General features: G+C 46.8%; 1 protein-coding gene across 1 annotated transcript in view; it reads right to left on the bottom strand.

Moving 5' to 3' along the window:
* LOC119462175 (uncharacterized) overlaps window positions 1-23274 on the bottom strand; it is a 54606-nt gene that overhangs the window by 14627 nt on the left and 16705 nt on the right. The window contains exons 17-21 of the mRNA XM_037723521.2: window positions 22437-22502; window positions 20596-20672; window positions 18802-18900; window positions 17291-17514; window positions 3626-3770 (exon numbers count right to left, since the gene is read on the bottom strand). Coding sequence (XP_037579449.1) covers window positions 3626-3770; window positions 17291-17514; window positions 18802-18900; window positions 20596-20672; window positions 22437-22502 — 611 coding nt within the window. The remainder of the gene's footprint in view (window positions 1-3625; window positions 3771-17290; window positions 17515-18801; window positions 18901-20595; window positions 20673-22436; window positions 22503-23274) is intronic.

The raw sequence follows: 23274 nt of genomic DNA, 5'->3' as shown, positions 1-23274 counted from the left end.
AGGAGGAATATGTGGAAAGAATGTGTTAATTTTTAGTCTTGCGTGAGACGACAAAGGGCTGAAGGACTCATGGCCTTTACCTTCTGGGATTCGTGAGCCCGAATACCCCGACGAGAAGCACGCCGTACCAGAACCCACCAATCCGAATTATTACAGCAATTCAAGATTGAAATGGGGGAATTGAGAACAGTGCGGCGTTCGCGGACTAACTAGATTCTACGCGGTCATAGTGAGGCAAAAGCATCGCCAAGACGAGCAAAGCCTAACTATTAAAGAGTTCGACAGACACTACTTTGTTTGTACAAGACATAAATGGTAATAAACAAGAAATGAACGTTAACAGCGTGTTCATCTGTGCTGGTAGAAGCATACTAACAGCAGTGCTCTGGCGTGTGCCTCTTTTCTTTGTCCTGGGTCGCGCTGTTCAAAATTTCTGCTGTTTCACAAGATGTACCAACCAGGCCAAGTGAACACGCTGTTAAGAACTATAAACCTAATTCCGACTTTTCGTTTTTTCCGGTAAATCAATGTCCTGGACCTCTAAACCCTACAAATAATGGCCCATATATATTATTTACTATAAAAGCTTTCCATCGATTCCTCCATGATGTTTGACTCGACCTCCAGTGCACCTCACCGTACCAGGACTCAGAAGAAAAACTGAGCTGTCACCACCTGCTCTTAAACAGCTAACGCTGCTCCTTTTGCACGAGAGGTACGCCGACGACGTACATATTTATACAGATGGATCGGCAACTCTCCAGTGTTCCTCTGGAGCCGTAATTTTCCCTACGAGAGCCACCACTATCAGTTTCAAGACGTGTCACCCAACGACATCGATGGCTGCGGAACTTGCAGCTCTTCGCGCTGCACTCTGCCTCGTCAGCCAAGAACAATCTCGAAGATGGTCCATATTCAGTGAATCGAAGGCAGCACTGCAGTCTTTACGATCAGCACTGCGGCGCGACCCACACGAACAACTGGTATTCCAGATTAGAGAGCTAATCCATACCTTGGCTGACCAAGCACACCACGTGACATTTCAGTGGCTTCCAAGTCACTGTGGTGTCATGGGCCACGTGCACGCTGATAACGTTGCTCGGTCGGCTCTTCAAGGCGACAAAGAAGAGTCGATACCGTTATCAAGGACAGATGCTGCTAGAAAACTTCGAATGCTCACCCGGGATATCACGTTCTCCATGTGGAGGGGAACACACTAAGTTTTCAAAGCAACCGGCTGCACCACCTAGACTCTTCGCCTGCGCATCCCAGCTGGTCTCTGCCGACGCGAAGCTACCCTGCTTTGTCTAATATGGCTAGGAGTAGCTTTTACGAACTCTTCTGCTTTCCTAATCGAATGGGCCCACGACGCCTCGTGTGACGACTGTGGTAGCGAGGAGACTCCTTAACACCTTCTCTGTGACTGTCCTCGCTACAATTTACAGAGACGATCGCTCGCAATCGCGATAGCGCGCGTGGACCAAAGACATTTCACAGAATAAACCATTTTACAATGCCAACATCACAAAGCCATGGTATCTGAGGGCGACGAGGGCTCTGTTGCAGTTTTTAAGGACTACAGAATTGGACAAGCGGCTGTAGCCTGAACTGACGTTAACGGTGTTACAAGTGCTACTGTGCTGTGTAGTGATTGTATGCGGTGGCAGTGACCGACTGGGATTGTGTATCTGTGTTCACTTTCTTCCTTTATCTTTACTTTCCTGTCACTACACCTCCCCCTCTCCCAAGAGTAGGGTAGCAAACCGGATCCTTCCCTCTGGTCAACCTCCCTGCCTTTCCTTTTTTTTTTCTCTCTCTCTCTTCTCTCTACGTTCAAGTTGCCCTTTCGTTTCCCAGAAAGTGTATGATACTCTGCCGCACCGGTCCGCGTAGTGAGCAGCAGCTGCAGCAGACGACAGAGCGAGACGGAGCGACTGTCAAAACGTCGGCGATGTCCTGCTCCCACGTGACCACCTTTTGCATTATGACGTCACGAAACGAAATGTAAACTGGTTCGTATGAAAGTTATTACAGTAAGTTACTTATAGGGCGCTATGAGGATTGCTAGTACCTTTACAGGGGTTTTGAAGTCCAGGAGCTTCATATAACGCAAAAAAAGAAAAAAAATAAGATGATAAAAATGTCATATCATCACTCTTATAAAGGGCAACTGCGACGAGATTTCACTGTGGCTAAATGAGTCATAAATGAGTACTACATACTCCTGAAGCAATCTTGGCAAAGCGGTAGGGTTGGTAGTTGCAAAATTTCCTTATTAGCAGCCTTTAAACAGCATCTAAGCAGACGACGCGTATGCCTGGCGGTTAGCGGATATGACGCAAGTCCCAACACGTCGCCTCCGAGATTTTTTCAAAGCACCGTGGGCATCTGCCGACTCAGCCAAATCTAGGAGGTTATGCCAAGGAGCTGCGCACTCTAAGCTATGTGCCACTTCTGGCACGCGGTAATAGCGGCGTTCTTTTATTATATATATATTTTTTCAGTCTTGGTATCAAACATGGTCATCTTTGCGAGCTTTTCGTGACGTTTCCACTCGCATTTCAAACGCAATACTTTCCAGCGAGGCCTTCTTTATATCTACGCTATCTTCAATTCTAGGCTTTTTACGAGATCCAAAATTTCGTTCCAGTTGGCCTTTAGTGCCAGATATATGCGGTGATGAGCAGCTCAACAAAGAATGCCGCTGAAGCCAACGTTTCGGCAAGGAAGCTTGTCTTAGCCAGAGCAGCAAGTATATACAGGTGTCTACTTTTCTTCTTTCATAAAAAAAATTTTTTAGACCACATCGAATTTTTGAAAGTTGCCCATGGCGGATAGCGTAACTGTAGTCCTTGAGCTGAATTACTCGAAGCGGAGGACAATACTAGCACGAGAAATCGAAATGCATAATCAAAATTAACCAAGAACACATTAACTACCTTCTTAGGTAATTACTTAACGGTACATGTTGCAATTTACGAATTGCAGCCGGTGAGCTTGCAAAGCCTATCCACTTGGAAGGGCTTCTATAAGGATCACACGGCTTTACAAATATGCGCCGTGAATTTTGTAGTAAAAATGGATCACTGTTCCAATTACTTTTTCTAACAAACCACCAGTTTACGCATTGAAGCACAAAAGTTATGGGAACGCCCATGTATTTCGTCGCACACTTTGGGAATCAATATATGGAAACTGGTGTCATCCTAAAAATTCCTTCCAAGTGGATACTATTACACTGCGAACTTAATTACCGGCTACAATTCGTAAATATGTGTCGTAAAGTAACTAATTAAAAGTGTATAAATTATTAAATTATGAATTTCGATTTCCCGTGCAAGCAAAACCCGCCTGTCTGACTAACCAAGCTCAATGACTAGAATTATGCTATCTGCCACAGGCGATTTCTAAAAATTTTGTATGGCTTTAAAAAAAAGAAAAAAAAAACCGGCATACTATACATTGTTCGTGCACTGCGAAATGTCCTGTCCTTCGTCTACCTCAACATTTAGCGGCAGATACTAGAAGCGGTCAAGCTGCCCGACTCTGTCGTATAAACGCCAGTAGCGGGTTCTGCGGCAGCCAACTACCGTTCACGCCGCACCGGGAAGGCTGTTATACTCACTGGTTCTTTTGGCGGATCGGTCAACCCAAGGCTTGCAGCCGCGGTAGCCTCACTGAGGTGCCGGTGTCGGTCACGTCCCATAGCCACGTCCCGGTGCGCTCCTCTGCGCTGGTCGCGGGCCGCCTCGCGCACAATCCAACACAATCTACATAAGCAGAGCCGCCATCGCTTATCAACACTAAAGCGCGCATGCCCACAGAGTGCCTATTCACGCAAGAAGCAGGCAAAGCACGAGCATTCCAGTTGTCGGGTCCAGCCGTACGCTCTTCCATCGCGTGTGCGTACACTACGGGAGCATGCGCACTAACGACGCGCGAGAAGAGGCGTATACACCGTGCACGCGGAAGGCCGTGAGCACAACATCCCGAGGGCAGCCGTGCCTTAACCGGCTTTTGTAATGCAGTCACAGAGAGATATGCGTTACAGAAGAGATCTTGATACGAATAATTAAATTGCGAAACTTATTTGGGAAAACATGAAAGCCAGTAGACAATCGTTGAAATATTTATTCGGGAGCAGGCCTAAAAAAATACAGCGCTTCGGGCAATTTTTTAGCATCGTTTCGAATGCTGCCAGCAAGGAGCAAAAATTTTAACTTTTGAGAATACGCGGTTTCGCGACATTGGTTTGTTTCGTTACAGTATTTCACAATTATTATTTATTCGGCTTACAGAGCAGATTTCGTGCCATAAATCACATGCAAAAAAAAATCCATGTTTTCCCCACACCACACAGAGGCGGCCGCTCGCGGTTCTGCCAAGTTGTCTTGGTGACCATCGGATGTACGGAATCGAGCGAGCGATCTTTGAGCGATGATCGCGCATCTATGACGCTTGGCATTTTGTGTGGAAGTTAGCACATAGAGAAACTATGGGTTATCACCCCACGCGTACTCTTGTGCACGTGTTTCGAAGGAACCAATTGGTAATACTGAAGCGGACGAAGATGAGATTGTACGCATCCCAAAGTAGTAGTTCATGATAAGATGGCCGCGGCCATTTTGGGAGTCACGTTGTTGCTGCAGTAAGCGAGTTCAGAGCCGGAAAGATCGCTTAAGCCTGCTGCTTTTTGTTCTTGCAGGCTTTACCTTTGTATAATTTCAGTCAGATATGGTGCTTTCGTGGTGTTCTAACAATCACCTATATTTATGTTGACAGTTTTAAGCAGTAATTCACCCTCTATTGTCTTTTTTTTTTTTCGTGTAGCAACACTGGGCATAGATTTACGAACTGCAAAATATGTTCAGCCTACCACGCATTGCACAGTTCTGACTGCTCGAGAAAAAATAACGAGAAGGAAGGTCATGATTGAATAAATGTACTATTATTTCATATGTTTATCTGCGGTCGGCAGTTAATGAAACTGGTGAAAGCGTACGATGACCGATTCAAGTCAGTTACCGGGCCATGTTCACAGCTCACGGCTACCCACAGGCTGCACTATGACCTGTCCGTCGAGAAAGAAAGTGTAGATCAAAGCTCTCGCAGCTTACGAGATAGGGAGGAATGGTAATTGAGAGTTCGAGAAACCCAGGCGGGACCGTGACGAAAGAGCTACGCAGGCCGCATGTGGATTGCGGAATACTTTTTCGTATAGAACTCGGACATGGTTGAATTGAAGCGCACTTAATTGCAGAGGTCGCAAATGTTGTGCCCGTGCTCATATTTGGGGCTAAGAAAAGTGCGAAGACGACAGACAGCAAAATTATGCATGATCATTCAACATTACGCATCATCATTAACCAGTGCCAAATCGCGCAGGTCATGGTAATCAAGGAGACCACAGGACAGACGTTCGTCCTAGTTACTAGTAACATAGCCAGGAATTTTATATTCGGGGAGGGGGAGGGGGACACTTGCTCGATGCACGTGCTCCTAGCTACGCCCCTGCTAGTTACCGTTGTGTATTTAGTGCTAATTAATTATGAGGCAAAGTTCTAACCACCACCAGTGTTAGTTTCTTTGTCTAAGAAGGCAACGGGCTCTCGCTGGAAGCTCATCTCAGGACCCCCGTTAGACGCGTGCCACGGTTGAGCGCCCGGGGCACGGCCCGGGGTCATCCTCCAGCCCGCCTCCATCTGTGTGTACGAATGGACAAGTTTATGCAAACTACGCCCATTTTGAGATTGATTTACACACACACATTAGCGCGCAACTGATTCAGGAGCTTCGCAACATTATAGCGGCTATGCAGTTTGTTTTGTATGTATATATCTGCTGGGGATACGCGCTCTCAGGCACTCCAGTCACCTGAATGAGGCCCCCAAACAATACAGTTCAGGCTTTCGGCAAAGGTCGTTCCTTCTGCCGTTTCAAAGCGAAAGCCAGTGAAGACGAGTCGATGGGAACTTGAGTTTCTATTCGCGCTGAAAACAGGGGCTCCCTTTGCTACTTACTATTGAAGCCAAACAGGATGCGGCCGTAATGAGCCTGAAGGGTTAAAAGGTCCGCGGGAGGCTGTTCGCTTCGTTGGACCTGCACAAAGCGAGCCGAGTGCTCGATACGGGAAATGCGTGTTAGCCCGCAGTAAACTGTATAGCATGTTTAGAAATTGTCCCTATAGTGTGTCCCTGTAGGTTTTATATGGTTTCATATTCGACGGATCTACCATATGCAGTTCACAGACGTGTGGGCTTTCCGTGCGAAGGAAAGGCAGGCGAACGGTCGCATCGCCTTGTAATAAAGCGATGAAATACAATTATGCCGTTTCTCGTTTATTGCTGTCATAAATGAACAGTAGAGTGGTAATATAAACGATGCAGCCTGCATTGGTTTAGAATTGAGAGAATATTATGTTATGGGTAAGCGGAATTAGCGTGCAGTAGCAATTATTGGAGTGACTGATGTTCTATAAGCATATACAGCTACAAACATACAAACAAACAAAATGACTCATAACAAATTATCCGAGTCGATGCAGCATAACACGGAAATATCTAGGGTGTAAAACTTACTTTTTCAGAACAGGCGGCGCGACGATCTACAAAGCTGCTTCAACTTGGAACAAAAACAAGTGCTGTAAAGATGAGATCGTCGTGATGACATATAACTCTGCGGTCATTGCAACCCGGCTTACCTTGGTGCACAAGTAAATACATGTGTTGTGCATTTTGAACGTATATCTGCCGCAAGTTGCAAGGTAGAGTTCAAAATACAGGCTAGTCGCAAAGGACAGCGCAAGCGTCGTAATAGTGAAAGATTCATGTTTTCAGTAGAGACTGTCTTGCACATTTGTCGAACCGGCTCATATGTCCGCACGAATATCGTATACGGTACATGTGAACCAGGTGCCGGAACATATTTCTGGAGCACCTGGCTCCACACAGTTCGTAACGCATATTTACAGATAGCAGGCCACAATTGCACTTAACGGCTAATAAGTCTCGTAGAAAGATCAAAGCAGGAAGAGTTCGTCAAACAAAACACCGCCATATTTGCTATTTGCTTCGATGTTGCTAACGCCGCAACATAGGTAGACGCTTGCAAATAGTATCAAGAAATGGGAAGTGGCAGTGAGGAAAAGAACTACTCCAGGAAGGAAGAAAGCATCAGGATAGCTTGAAAATAAACCGTGAATGTTGTCCTGAGTGAGAGTTGCTCATTAGAGTATCTTACAGTTTTGACAGAACGGTCTTAATACAAAAATCTGGCATAAAATACCGAGTAGCAGCATGGTAAACACATCGAAACGCATTTCAACATATCCTACTAGCGATCATAAGCGATGAACATGGGCCTGTATTCACAAAGCTTCCCCTATGCAAGAGCGTTCGCTAATAAATGAGGACGTTCGAATTAGCCAAAAGGTCGTGTCAACTGAAATACATCGAAGTTACCACTTTCTTTCCAAAAGAGCAGAATAAATCTGTATAAAACCGCTACGTTACGAAAATTCAGAATCCTATAGCGCAAGATTATTATTAAAAATACATTTTGTTTTCTTTGGTACCTATAGTTAACAATAGCAAGGGTCGATGACAACGGTGAGAAAATAAGGCCAACAAGGCGACGGCTTCAAGAAGCGTAGCCATTTGCTCGGTGAGCGACTACGTACGTTCTTGAAGTATACTCGGTCCAATAATGATTCTACTCTCCACGTGCTTTTCATCGTTGTACTCCTATCCATCAATCTCTGCCAGTCGGCGACCAAACACCGGTATCAATCGGCCGACCCTCGCGAGAGCGCTAAAGGCGGGGAAGAGAGGATCAAGATGACAGCCGTCGACACAGATCAGATCGGCCAGGAGCTATCTCCGTCGTTAAAGAGAGCCCAAAAATAAATATCCACACAGCCTGCTCTCTGGGACTATACAAGCGAGGCGCTCCTCTCACTGTTTTGGTAATCGCCTTCACCAGGCTTTTCTCTTCCTCTACAGCTAGTCAGCACCACATCCTCCGCCCAGGGCCCCTTATTTTGTTCTTTTTCGCGCAGGAAAGGACCCACAAAAGAATGTGCTGGGCTAATAAATAAAAGGAAAACGTGTTCAAACCTTGGAGATAGATAGAAAAGTGGCAACAGATAGCACTGTCAAGACTTCTTCCTTTCTTCCGGCGCACACAAGGGGATGACACCGAAGAGCCATTGTCCGGGACCAGCGCGCGACCGATCTCTTTTCACGATCCCGCGCGCCTTGAACTCCTTCCGTTCTGCAGCGTTTATATTGTGCGCCAAATGGGATTCCACGCAGAAAGACCCCGAGCAAACAAAGAGGCGAGAAGAGTGCAGTGGGTGCGTGTGTGTGGGTATGTGCGCCAGTGCTCATGTCTTGGTGAGGGAGAGCCGTGGGTGCCGGGCAGGGTGATGGGACAGCCCAGGCCGGCACGTAGGGTGCGGACACAGGGGTGATGGAGGGGGCGGTGGGAGGTGGAGGGTTCTGTATAGCGTATCCTTTAATCCTCGATTCTCGATTCGGCCTGTTTGCTTCTTGTTTCACGCCTGACGAACAGGCTTGTCAGAGAGGAATGAGGTGAAAGAAAGGGAAGAAGACGGACAGGCCGTCACCGACGAAGAAGTAGAAGAATAACGTATAGGAAGAAGACAAGGACACAGCCGGAGCAAGGAGTTTGCTTATCTGGACAACGAGCGACGGCGGGCACGGCCAAGTCCCGTACGCGGAGTCGGCCGGCGCGCAACAACGGCAAGAGTTTCTCCGGCTTCCGGACCGACGGGGGTGGGCGACCATTGAGGGCCCCGAAATCTTTGGCTCCCGTGCTGTGTCGCCTGACAGGCTTGGTGACCGATGGGCACGCATTCATCAAAGTCTTGAGCCGGGGCGCCCCTTCCCGGCCAAGCCGCCCGCGGCGGCGGGTGGGCCGCGCGCTTCGCGTCGAAACGCTCCAATGGCAAAGACACTGGCGTTTCCGCCCAGGACGCACGGCGCCGCACAGGAAAGACAAAAAGATATGAAAGAAAGATAATGAAAAAAAAAATGAAGCAAGGGTCGCCCGGGCCAGGGTGTAGTGTTTTGCTACGCGTCAGTTTAATCTTCTTCCTTTTTTTTTTTTTTTTTGCCTTTACGTTTAGTCCTTGCGATGCCAGTGACGCGTGATTATGCCCCCCTACCGACGCGAGTAGCTAGACGTGACGAACGTGCGCGTGCCAGGCGGGAGGACTCCGCTGCCCCTGGATGGTGAACTGGTTTCACCGACTGCGTACTGGCATGGAATGGCTGTGCGCGGCCACACCCCACCGTCGGAAGTCTCGCTTACATGCACATACCAGCTGGTGGAAAGGCCTGAAGTTCGCGTAAGTAAAGAAAATAAATCTGGGCGCAAGTCAAAGTAAACAACAAAGAATGTAAAGAGAGAGAGGGAGAGACTAAGGACATGTTGTGCATCCTGGAGCAATTGTCAGCGTAAATAGCTCTCACATGAAGGCAAGTGAGGCAACACATAACGGGTGGAACCCTCTACGGTTGCAACGTACACCTATGAAGCAACAAAATGAGACACCGATCAAAATAAAAGCTAAAAAAATAATAAAACCTGAGTAAAAGACGTTTCGGCTTCACTACGGAAGCCTTGTTCACAAAGGGGTGAAGGAAAATTCGTTGCAGCATATGTATTCTTCAGCACGTGACGCAAACAGCGCGTGTACGACGGGGGGAAGGGTGCAACGAATTTTCCTTCACCCCATTGTGAACAAGGCTTCCGTAGCGAAGCCGAAACGTCTTTTACTCAGTTTTTATTACTTTTTAGCTCTTATTTTGGTCGGGGTCTGTCGTCTTGTTGCTTCATGTTTCATCCCGACCAGACGGGCTTCCGTCGAACCCTCGATTTCAACGTACACCTATTCGTAAATAAAGACACTACAAAGACGATTATTATGGTATCGCGACGACAATAATGATAGAGATGACAGTGGCTCGACGACGGTTTACGACCTCCACGCCGATGACGACAACAATGATGACAATGCCGATAACAACGATGACGATGACAGTGACATGATGACGATGATACGAGAACGTCGTGGCACCATGACGACGACGGCGGTACAATGACGACAACATTTCGTTGATTGTAGCAGAACGCTCGTTCGTTGAGCGTAACACTACGGCATTTCACAACACATTCCATCAGTAGTCTTGCGCTCAAACTCGCTCTGAGTCTCTGTCGGTTATAGGTGTAAAGCCGGGAACACAACTGAAGCTTACACTATTTTTGGTGTCACATGATTGGCTATAAGGAAGTTTTGCTTTGCTTTGCTTTGTTTTGCTTGCTTTTTCTCTTCTTTCTTCAATAGCGCCAGCATTCAAAAATCATTCGCAAGCGGCTACAGATATAAACATATATGAGCCCACCTGCGAACTTTTTGTTGACATTGCGCGGAAGAATCACAATCACAACGTGACAAATACGTAATTTTCATATGATATGCTAGTACAAGCGACTTGATCGCGTGCAGTGGCATGTCTCGCACCGAATTCACAAATCGTTTAGTTCGTAAATTCTGTTTGCCGTTGACCGGATAACGATTTGGTGGTATCCGCTCTTACGAACAATTCTGGCAAAATAACTTCTTTTCTAAATACGGGTCACCGTTTCCTGTGCACCACTCGCGCCTTCATTCGCAGAGCACAGTCAGGTGATCGCAAAGCCCCCTTGCAATGCAGAAAAGCTGCCACTAAGACATAGCCAAACAACGTTGGCGGTGGCAGCGCCACCAAAGCGCACACACATGTTTTTCTTGTGCTCTAGGCCATAAAGCCCTATACCAAACATACTTGGAGTAAATTTGACGCTGATGTTTAGTGGTCCTAATGCTCAGTATCCTTGAAGCGTATTCGTTATTGTCATTTCGTTGTATAGCGATAAATGTTCTCATTTACCCTTCCTTTTCTACCATTCTGCGAATTTTTAGAACATTGCAATCAACAAGAGTTGTCTAAAAGCATATACATAGAGAACATTACGTCATTCATTACAATAACAATTACGGCAGAACTCATCTCACGATGTCTGTCGATAGTAATGCGATTAGCATTGGAGCCGTGCAGACACGCGCTGTGCTTGTGAAGTCAAGTTTATTGAAAAGCCGTAGTTGTTATTCTGAAACTTCCGTTGCTTAGGCTATACGTATGTGATACATTCCGGTGTCCTCGCATGTTGCGTAGCACTCGATTGCCAAGGTCACCCAAGAGCATGTCAGTATGACGACAACTGTACGACACCGTCACACGTGAATTGGATGGAATGACGAATAAAGAATGACGTCGAAGGAACGACAAAGGCGGTATGACGACAACTGCATGCATGACCACCGTGAGATGACGGTTCTTAAATGATGACGATGGTATAACGAAGACAGCGTGTTGAAAATGAGGTGACAAAAGTATGAAAAAAGTCCATGTGACGACGTTGGCCTGACGACGACTGCATTGCGAGAGTGGGATGTCGAAGTTATAGGACGACGACACTGGAGAGACAGCATTACGACGATGATATATGACAACGAATGCATGACGGTGATTATATGACGAATACGCAAAACAACTGAAGTAGGGAAAAAATGCTATTCGCATTAAAATTAGGCACGCACGTTGGGTGTTACTAACTGAACGTTATCAAGATATATCGGTGCGCATACTCGAACGTTTCGCGCGCTGGAAATTACACGATGAGTTAAAGGACTTATGGGCGTAAAAGACTTCAGTTTTAAGTAAGCGTTGCGAGGCTAGTACGAAACATAACTAAGCCGTTAATGACATCAAAGAAGCTACTGTTTGTTTTCGCAAAGAGAGCACAAAGTGTAGAAAAATCCGTGTGCCACCCATGATTTTCATGGTGGCTGAGCGACATCAGCGCCACAAAAACAAATTTTTTCCCAGCGCCTTAGACAAGGACAACAGAATGAAGACACACAGTGCTACGCTTTGCGTTATTTCGCGCTACCTGCGCCACACACTAAAAGAAAAATTACAATGAAAACCTTACATCCAAAAGAGTATCACCTTTCTATGCTTTGAATTGAAAAGCTGAAAATTATCGCCGACCTTCACTCCCCTGCTGTCGACACCCTTTGCAAAAGAAAAAAAAAAAGCTATTTTTATCTCTTTTTCAAAGTTTTACGAGCGAGTCAACTTTCAGTAAAACGGCTTCCTTTTTCTATTTTTTTTTTCTTTTTTTCCCCGTGAGACTCGCATGTGCTGACAGCGATGCCTTTTGGTAGTGAACCTTTCAACGCACGCGTGACGAAGACGAGGGAGTACGCGGTGGGTCCCTTTTCTTCGTTCGGGCGCCCCCGTTGCTTCGCGAAGGAAAACGACCGAGCTTTGCTATCCCGCCATATCGGCGATGTCATCTCGACGAGTGTCGTGACGGAGATGGATGCCACAGCGTGAACCATGGAGATGCCAAGCTCCATTGTCAACACCCCCGTGACCTCGTTCCCCGCTGCGCGTCAATGTGGATGTTTTTAATTTCCTTCCATATAAAGTTGGGAGGGAGCGTGCAACAAAAAGACTTTAATTGGACATTCGACGCGCTTTCGCTGCTCTCAATGAACTCGTTCTCTTTCTTTTGTTGTTACTGCCTCAGCCGACGGCCTCCCTTAGCGCATTTATTCGTTTCCATGCCGCAATCTTCTTTTCAAAGGCTGAATAATGAGTTCGAATAACGCCACCACGACTCGCTTTTCAGTTCTAAGAAAGGCGTCCAACGTGCTGGAGCTTCCCGTCAGAGTTTTGGAGAGGCACCGATACTTCTTCCAATACCGGCAATATTTAACGTACGGGACCTGCCGACGCGACTCTGTTGGTATGGCGTTGCGCTGCTGAAGACGAAGTCGCCTGTTCGACTCCCAGCGGCGGCGGCGGCCTTCCGATGGCGGTGAAATGCAAAACACGCTCGTGTTCCGTGTATTGGGTGCACGTTAAAAAACACGAGGCGGTCAAAATAATCTCGAGTCCCAACTACGGCGTCCTATTGGCGTCCCTTATAGCCCACTATATACTTCAGGGACGCTAAACCCGACAATTTAATTTTATTTAACGTGCAAGGTCTCGTAGGAGATGTCAGATTAAGTCCAAGAGTGACGCTCTGGCAAGCTGCTATGCTTCAGAAGAAAAGAAAACGCTGCAAGAGTGTTAGCAAAGCACGCGTTTCCTCTGCACTAACCGACTTCCTCTAGGAAGCGACGGGAAGCGTAAACATTCCTCTCGGCTATAATGGTGCAGCTATGTGACGAATCTTTCGGCCACGCGAAGTTTGATTAGCTGAAACCGATTCAAAAAGTTTTGAGTTGTTCTGTTGCGCGTTTCATTTGCGTTAACGCCACAGTTCATACTTATTACGCCGCAGTTGCATGGCGTATGACGTATGGCCCACATTATTCCATTCTCTGAGACTACATTTAAATGCGTAAGTACTTCTATGCCTACCCAACAAAGAAACCCGTCCACCAGTGCGTCCGTCTATCCGTCACGTAAGACGATCGCTTTCAAGATAGAGTCCGTACGTACCAGCGAGCGAATTGACCTTCGTGCTGCCTCTTGCTTGAACGCGCACTAAGCAGCGAGAACACAGCGCAGACGAAGCTATCAGCACTTGGCGCTCTCTGTCCCAATCGCAGATCGCTTTCAAGATAGGGCCCGCGCAGCCGCGCCAAACGCAGCCGCCGCCGGAGTACGATTGATCACGGTTTATAATGGCTCGACGCAAATGGATATGGCGCTAAAGAGTGATAACGGTTTATAATGATTGGAAAGTCATTAGCGCGCCTGGCGCCGCCACCTGCAGTAGTTTGCTTGCGTCATCAATTCACCTTGCACCGCCGGTCGCAACGGTTCGTGTCACCACAGCGCTGTCGTTTATACTGAAAGAATCAAGTTTCATAATATTGATAATGATACCGGGATGCGGGAAGATGAGCAAGTGGCACAATGCTTACGCATTCTTAGACAACTCCCAGAGGAGTTTCTGCGTGAACTCTCGTGCGCCTCTGCAGTCTATACACGAAATGAGCGCAGCGTGCCACAGCCGAGACAACCGCACACGTTCAAAGCATGCAGAACGCTCTTAGAAGTGGCTACAGCTATATCGTTGAACGAAGCATATAATACCCGACTTTGCCAATTACCTCTTATATCGCGATATCGTCCCGTTGTGCACATGTTTCCAGGACCAGCTTTGATGGCTCAAGCCGAGACAATTGCGCAACACAAACCACGTAGGTTTACTGCAAAACGTTCATAAGGCACCGAGCACCTTCCCCCAAAGCTAAACTTGGGAATCAAACAAGGCTCCCAACTACAGTATAGGCTCGCTTCGCACCTGGCGTCACTGTTTAAAAGCAGGTCCACGACTGACACCGGCTGAGTACTCAGAAGCCCTCGCTGACCACTGGAGCCTGCAAGGGAAACTCGCTAACGAGGCCCGAAACGCCGAGAAATAGAAAAGCGCGAAGAAATCTGCTATAAAAAAGGAAGTATATATATATATATATATATATATATATATATATATATATAAACGACGACGTAGGCTTAATTTATGCACCGCTTTTCATGCGCCACAAGAAATTAGAGCGCACATGTGCAGAATGAGTGAGTGAGTAAAATAACTTTTATTGGAGGTCCGGCGAGGACGCGAACTCGTCGCGCACCCGGCTAGTCCCACCGCCGGCTAGTCCCGGCTTTTTTAGGCCTCTGCACATGTGCAGAGGCCTAACAAAGCCCGACAGCCTGCGAGCCATCCACCTATATACGTACAGGACTCGACAGTAGTAGCAAGGTGCGAACGTATGTTTGACACGCAATTCTGCGGGCCAGGCAGGCCGGACAAGAGAGAGCTGGCCGCATCTGGTAAAGTGGTGTGTAGTAGCTTGCAGGGCTCCTACACACCACTATCCTCGAGGCTGCAACCTTTCTAGTTTCTTTACACCGGTTCCTCCACTGCGGCTGCGTCACCGAAAGTGTCATGCAACATAAAGCTGTCACCATAATAGCTGGTCGCAACGGTCACCATGGCAAATGCCACTTGTATACTTTTTTTTTAACTTCCTACTGCAGTCGCAGTTGATGCGGTGCAATATGACGACTACAAACAACAAGCGATGGCACGCGAAGCCGGGAGCGGTTTCCGTAAGTACAACGGTGTACGTATCTTCAGTGACCGAGAACCCAAAATGGTGTAGCGTATATATAAAAGGCCGCGGAGGGAGGAGGGAGGAGACGTTGGTCATATGTCGCCGTCGCCCAGACTAGCGGCACTGAGTCGTGCATCGTGACCTTTACGCGGTGGCGTGAAAGCCGAACGAAGCGCCTCGTCTCCTGTGAATGCGCATTTTTTTTTTTTTCCATGTCGTGCTACGCGTGGCCAAGGCCAGCTGCGCAAATGCATATAACCAGAAATAGCTTCTGCTCACAACAGTGTCAGAACGAGTGACCGTATGGCCATGCACGGTAGAAGACGTGAGCTACTTTTTACCGCGGCGAAAGTTGTAGGAAAACTGTTACCATGAGAGTTAAGCACGTGTTTGCGGCAGTCATATCTATGCGCGCGAACTGTCGAGGTTTCTGTCGTTTTCGTTCAAGATTTGAATTGGAGCAATAATTTGTAATGATGCGAAGGTCAGCATTCTGCTACGCAAGGAATTAGAGTGGCTTAATCGTTTTCTTTGATCGTTACAACTTCATGAAATGCCTTTATGAAAGAAGATAGATCAAAACAGTCAAATTGCTTTTCATTATCGCAGATAGAATGAACTTTCAATCACACCATGGAATGCTTGCCAGTGCCAAGAGCACTTTCTGTGGCTTTTCCATGAGAGACAGTGGAAATAAATTATAATAACTTAAGTATTTAGACAAGACTACACATCACACAACGAAGGGCCACCCCATTTCGTTTTTCTTATTCTCTACAGACTTGATCCTTCATCTGATGTCACGTTCTCTTCCGTCTATGCATTCGCCAATACGCGTTCCTTATCAAAAGGACACCGTCATATTGTACTCACATTTTCTTTCATCACTGCTTCCCGATAAATTCTCCCGTGTCGTTTCCCCTTCTTTCTTAATCGAGAAAGACGGCGCCATAAGTGCGAACACATCTCCAACAACTTTACTCTACCAAACACAGCGGTAAAGGAAACAACAGTTCAATGACCCAACACTTTCTCGTGAAAAGAAAAAAAGAAAAAGAAAAAAGAAAGAGGCACCAAGCGGCGACTAACAGGGGTAAATGTGAGGTAACGGCCTGTCCACATTAGCAGCGATGTGCACAAATGTCTTTTTTTTTTTCGGATTTCTTTTATGCACAAAGAGCTTTCGTTTCTCATCGAGGTCCACGTTCTGACAGCACCGGCATGCAGAGTGTCTCGTCCGAACCGCCAGTGCCGACACATTACTTGCTGATGCGTTGCTAACTCATGCTAGCAGCCGCAGCAACATTCCAAGGCTGAGAAGCGTCGATGCCAGCGCGAGAAGCACTCGTCCCGGCTGTGATGAGCCAGACGCCGACGGCCAGCCCTTCGACCCCGATGCTGGAGGCCTGCGGTTTTCGTTTGATGCGAATATTCGCTTATTAGACATTTGTCTGTGAGACTGAAATAAAACACGAACGTGAAATGATAACGCAGACGCATCTTTAACCTTTGTTTAGCAAGATAAGCAAACTAACGGACGAATAATTACTTGGCGCTCGTTTTTCTCTTCAATTTATACTTTTCTTTGATCACAGAGTTTGAAAAAGAAATGAAAGCAAATAGTACGGAGAAAAAAAGGACGTCTAAATTTAACTATATGGCAGATTAACGTGGAGAAACTTGATCTATAAATAAAACATAAAAGCTTGTACAGTAAGGTTTGGAAACGGGACGAGATATATTGAACTGAATATGGGCGGGCAATAATAAAATACGTGTCGGGAGTACAATTTCCTAAACCTATATAGCATAAAGCATTTGCTTTTTGCTGCGCCAGATGTTTGAAACCAAACGCAAAGAGTGCGTGCGAGTGCGTATGCGTGTGTGCGCGTGTGTGTGCGCGTGTGTGTGTGCGCGCGTGCCTCATATCTGTGTGTCTCGTATAATCTCTGTGTGCCCCGTGTAAGAAGCTCAAACAACTTAAATATAGACTACGCGTTTCGTTAACCCTCGAGGTGTTTAGTTATGTTCAGTCATCGCCATCTCGTAATCCGCGATGCAATAACCGCGTCCACTGGCCTGTGGCCGCTGGCGTGTCCGGCGTGGTGGTGTCCGCTGTGGCCGTCGTGCGTCAGCAGGCCGTGGTGTCCGGCCACGCGCAGCACGGGCAGCGAGCCGTTCTTCATCTCGACGCGGAAGGTCCGCGCCTGCAGCCAGGACAGCACGTCGTGCTTCTTCATGCGCTTCAGCTCGCTTCCCACGACGTCCAGGGTGCGCGCGTTGTAGTCGTTCAGCCAGTCCAGCTGCGGGAGCGGCACGCCGACAGTGGCGAGGTTATAACAACGTGCGTTCAGCGTTAGTGACACGGAGCATTTCGATTAAGATCGAATGAACGATACACTTTTTTTTAACGGCGCGGAAACAGACATTAGAAGGAGAACACGGCACCGCACAAAAACACGGCACTTATACGAGTGTGTGGTGCCTGTTTTTCGAGCACTTAAGAGGGTTGTGTATGGTAAACCGCACCAACTTGCTGAAAGTCCTTTTGAATGAACAATGAGTAACGACGGATACCGAAGCATGGACACAGGCGTAAAATGAAAACTGAGAACAAGATATCAGCTGGGTTTAGGTTGTCAATGATTCACTTTTCTTTCTAGATTCCATTTTAGTCTACTGGCTGCCGTCAAGCGCTCCAAACATGGTGTACCAGTGAGTTGGGTGGAAACGCCAAAACTACACCTCCAGGATTCACCTAGCTGCTAGTGCAGAGAAAAGAATGTGCGCCTGCAGATACTCATAGCGATGAATGATATCAAACCATGATATGTGGTCAAAATCATCAAATGTGATATCAAATCAACCAACGTTACTAGAACCAAACGTTGATATCAACAGAGGCGTCCGGCCAATGTGAACAGTTCTAACGTTCTCAGGGGCGGGTTTGCGAACTTTTGTCACCGATAGCCTAAACGCAGCAAAACGGGCCCTACGGCATCGTTCGAGTATCGTTCTCGTAATTAGGCTGATCAGCGGTTCAACGAGTGTACGGTACGTTGCGCACACCTAACGATCACCAGCACAAGGAAAAGGCCGAACCTTACTACTTGGATAATCATCATAACGCGCAACTCAATTACTAGGCCATGGCAGTGTTAACGAAACAAAAAAAACAATAAAGAAAGATGCAGCCAAGCTGCCAAATCGCTCGTTGCTTCACATTCCTCATCGGTATAGGCCGGCAACGAACAGTGGTTCCGACTCGTCCACAGCGTGTATATGGCACGACCCATGCGGCCGGCACGACTCATGTTCGGGCAAGCACACCCCTATGTAATGGGGACGCCTTCGTCGTGCTTGGGCCAGCCTTCTGCATGGGCGGCGTGAGAGGCCGAACGTATACACGTACGGCGCGCTCGTGACGCGAATGAAGCTGTGCGGCCCGCGCGAACACTAAAACAAACACCCAACACTATCCCCAAAGATTAGACAATAAATAAAAAAAACATCAAGGGGTAGGGAAAGGGGAGGGGGAGTAACGCTACGAAGCTTGAGATTGATCTCCAGGAGGGAGGAATGCCACTGACCTGCGCCTTGTTCAGCAGCTCCCACTTGATCAGGCTCGCTTGGAAAGGCACGAACGTGATGGGTTCAAACTTGCAAAACTTGTGGGACATGAACCTGTACTGGAAGAGCAAAGCACACACACACGCGCGCGCGCGTTCGCACAAACCACGTAAGGCTGCAGCCGGCTCGCGTATCAACACAGACAATGCCGCGGCTTGTCCACGCGGGCGCGCGCGCACGCGCGGCGCGTTTGATGAGATCGTTAGCCTCGTTAGCGCGTGAGCAAGGTGGATGGTAAACGACCCTGATGACGCGTTGCTTAGACGAAAGGGGTGCACGATCTTACGCAGAGCTGCGCCGTGCCGTGAAACCTGAGCAGCACCACCGCGGCTGCTGTTGAAACACGGCCTCTCTCTATATAGCCGGTGCTTGCTATGGGTGCTGCTGGTGTTTCACAAAGAGAAAGCAACAGCCTAATAACGCATTGCATCATGCCACTAGCGGTTCCAAGTCATGATGGGAGAGATACGACTTCCGGTGTTTGCCGACACCTGGTATTTTCTTTTTCTTTTTTTTTTTTCTTCTTCACGTCACTCGTTTATGTTTAATGCCACCTTGGCATTCGTTCTTTCTCCTGCTTATTGTTATTTTTCACTTACACTACAAGTTATAATATTCCCGCTACTATGATGTTTAAAAGGGTGGAGAAAAACGCTGCGGTTACGTTAACTTTAATATATCGACTCGCTAACTCGATGTCAATTACAGCATAAGATTGATTGACGCTGGTGTTTATCCCCCGCCCCTTCCCCTGTATTACCTGCCCGTCACGCAACTCACCGCGCTCCCACCACACACAGCGGCGGGTCACTGATTGCTGATACCGGCTGCCAGGCCGTCAGGTAGCGGATTCAATTGCGCAGGCAGCGGCAACCGCATTACGTTGGGGCCAGAACGAGAACGCGCCAATGCGCTAGGGTTTCGGTGCACGTAAGATAATTCGACAGTCTGCATTTTGTAATGATTACTTTCCTTCAATTTAATTTCTTTCTTATCACTGATCTGATCTAGCGATCAACACCGGCGATAAAGAAGCGAAACCGCGCGGTGAGAACCAGTGAGGAAGAAATGAATGTAGATTGAAAGGAATGTTCAGGTGGTCAAAATCTATCCCGAGTACGTCTTACCAATATCGCGTCTCTAACGGGCCAGGGTGGGCGCAGCTTAGTGACGTAGAAACGCATCAGCGATTACGACCGATATCACCACACTTCTTTCTCAATTCAAGGTACACTTTAGGTTATAAGGTGATTGAATGTCGAAAAAAAAAAAAAACACGAGCTTGTCGATGTAATGATATGCACAAGCGGGCACCAGAAACTCTTGAAAAGCTATCAGAAAGCTATTTCTGTTAGAACTGCCTTTCTAAACCAGTCCAACATTACGCGACTTATTGAAACAGTGGCGGAAAAAATGTACGGTAGTGCTATAGTGTAGACCAGCTACCATGAGGCTATTACTGCAGTTCAAGTGGTTTAACATCTCAAAGCAACATTTGGACTGTAAGAGGCTCCATTTCGGTGACCAATTAGTCTTAGTTGCCTCCACGAAAATTTTGAACACGTAGTTATCTCGAACGTGAATGTGTATCAAGAAACTACTTTGTTTTTTTTTTTTTGTTTTTTTTTTACATTCCATATGCATCGTAACACGGCCGCAAACGCTGATATTCGAACTCGCTACATCGATAGTGCTCAGAGGAAGATCGCCATATCAATTGAGCCAATTAACGCTTAACGTTTCCCGAGACTTACAGTAGTGTTGAACGGAGTGATCTGCATCGTCGTCTCAAGACGCACCCCGAGTCGCTCTTCTTCATAGTAACCCGGCTCTGAAAAAAGAAAAAGAAAAACATGGAAGCGGTTCAAACGGAATAACGAGGCACCTCAAAACGTTCAACGACATTATTTTCTTCGAAGAGACGTCACTTTCTTTCTTCGATAATTTACTAGTCTATTTTCACATTGTTCTGCTTGGAGAGATTTGTAATCGACATTTTATACAGCGTAGAAGTTCGTTTATCTCAGTTATTTGTGGTAGCAGCAGTAGCGCACCCAGGATCTCTGCCAGGGGGGGGGGGGGGGGGGGGGGGGGGGTGACAGTTTGCCAATACCATCTAAACAGCACTAATTTCGATTTCTTCACGGGAAATTGTCAAAAAAATGCGCTGTTTGCGAATGTGCAGACGATTGCGCGTCTTACATCTTAGTTGCAGTACTCAAATGCGTAAGGAAAGAAAAGGGGTTAAACAAAAGTGGGGGTTAAGTCGGCCTCAGGGGGGGGGGGGTTCCAACCCCCAAATCCCCCCCCCCCCCCCCCCGGTCGGTGCGCCACTGGGTAGCAGCTGTCTATTCTGTGTCCCTGCATGTGCGCTGCCACCGATGCAGTTAATTCGCCTATACTGATGCGGACATTTTGTCGTTAAATGTCGACATATACGAGCTGACCACGCAAGCGACGTGAATATCATCAAAGAATATTATGTATCGTCTGAAGACCGTTGTATTCTGTGACAACCTAAGAATTCAGTAAGAAAACTAAGAAAGCCTCACCGCACGTGCCATTTCTGCCTCCGCGCTCCAAAACATAGTCCCTCATAGACGCGTGAAGAAGTTTGCCTCCGCATTGAGACATGCCAGAAATGAGCAAATCTATCGTAATTGGCGGGTGTATATATACAAGTTGTCATTGAGTTAACAGAAGTGTTCATTGAGTTAACATTGAGTTAACAGTGTCACCGTGTTCTTAGGTTCTCATCGACTATAGGTTCCAATCCATTCAGTCTTCAGCTGGTTACTGCACGTTACCCTTATTCGAAAAAAAAATGCTTGATTTAATACTATTTCACGCGAAGTTGCTTTCTGCAACACTACGGCTGCTATGCGGCCTCACGATTCACTTGAATTTGTCCGGAGTCGTCGTTGTCTTCAGTGTACGTCGTAACACATTTAATTAATTCAGCGCGAAGAAAAATAGGAAGCCCGCCAGTGTGAAGTCTCGCTCAACGTCACCCAAACTTCGTAGTCACAGGGGAGTCGTTAGATAGTCAGAGAAGGTTGTCCCTGCGATTCGCAACCTTAGGGCATGTTTCCACATATTCCCCTGCGTACTCATAACGATTGATTGATTGATTGATTGATTGATTGATTGATTGATTCCAAATACAAACCATATGGTTGACAACCCCGCTGTGCTAAATATTTTCGAGGCACGTTGACGCGCCCAGTCAAAGGAATCGAGGAGCCTGTTGTAGTCGCAGCTTCCCTCCTATAGGGGTAGAACAGCTCCTTCGTAACATTATCCTTACGTGGGCTAGCCACAGTTGCGTAGCAAGTGTAAAAGTAGGGCGGAGCGTTTGTACAGCCATCGAAATAGTATTCGTCTTACTGTGAACAACGAGAAGCCCGTCGCATTTAGTATACGGAAAACAACCCCTTAAAACCAACTGCAGGTTTAAAAAAAAAAGCCTTTTTCCATATTTTGCCGATTGCCTCCCGATTTCCCCCGAGGCTGAGTCCTGACTAGCGCACTGGCTAGCGAATAAACAATATATTATAAGTAACAAACCGCTTGCAAATCATTGGACGCCACTTACCGTTCGACAGGATCATTCCAGCTAAAAGGGGATATCCTTTACTGAACGGAGAAATCAGGGGAGGATCTGAAAATGAGAAACACAACCCCCGTGCTTTAAAGTCTGCATTTTGTACCCCCTGAAGCATTATAAAAGGAAAGATTCAAACTGTTTTTGAAAGGCCATATAGCTGCTAAACACATATTGCCCACATAAAAGAGGGGTATGTGTGATTGCTATATATAGTATAATTTTGCAGGAAACATTGCATTATACCACTATCATTGATGGATAAACTTGATTGACGTTCTTGAAGTTGGTAGCGGGATACCTAGGGTCACTTTATGTGCATTTCAACATTTCTGGTTTTATTTAATCACTACATTTTATTTACACGCAAGAAATAATCTTCGCTCTCAAGTACACATAAACATTTAGAAATAAAATTGTAGGCATTAATATCGACTTCGTAAGAATCCTGCGTGTGCAATCATATGCTAACCACATGAACGATATATTTGACATATTTATTACGTCTACGCCGATTTAGCGTACGCCATTTCGTACGCTATCAACAAACTTTTCGCAGACTCCCATGTTTTCTTAAAGAGTCGCCCTTTTGAATGTACTCTCTGTAGAATGGTTCTGATAAAAATTCGTAAAAAAGCCGATTTCTTTCGGTCTATTTGCGGTCCAGAGACTTCCGAAGCGATTGTTTGTGGAATGTGTAGAGACATTAGCCAACTATATCGCTGTATCGCTATATCGCTAACACAGGCTATATATATATATATCGCTCGAAAGAACACAGGCTGTTTGCAGAACATCTATAAACTTCTCAGAAAACCATCCGTTGTCT

This window comes from Dermacentor silvarum, chromosome 8 (genome assembly GCF_013339745.2).
Source record: "Dermacentor silvarum isolate Dsil-2018 chromosome 8, BIME_Dsil_1.4, whole genome shotgun sequence".
NCBI classification, from domain to species: domain Eukaryota; kingdom Metazoa; phylum Arthropoda; class Arachnida; order Ixodida; family Ixodidae; genus Dermacentor; species Dermacentor silvarum.
Note: the sequence above shows the minus strand (reverse complement) of the source record. Positions and strands in the feature narration are given on the sequence as shown.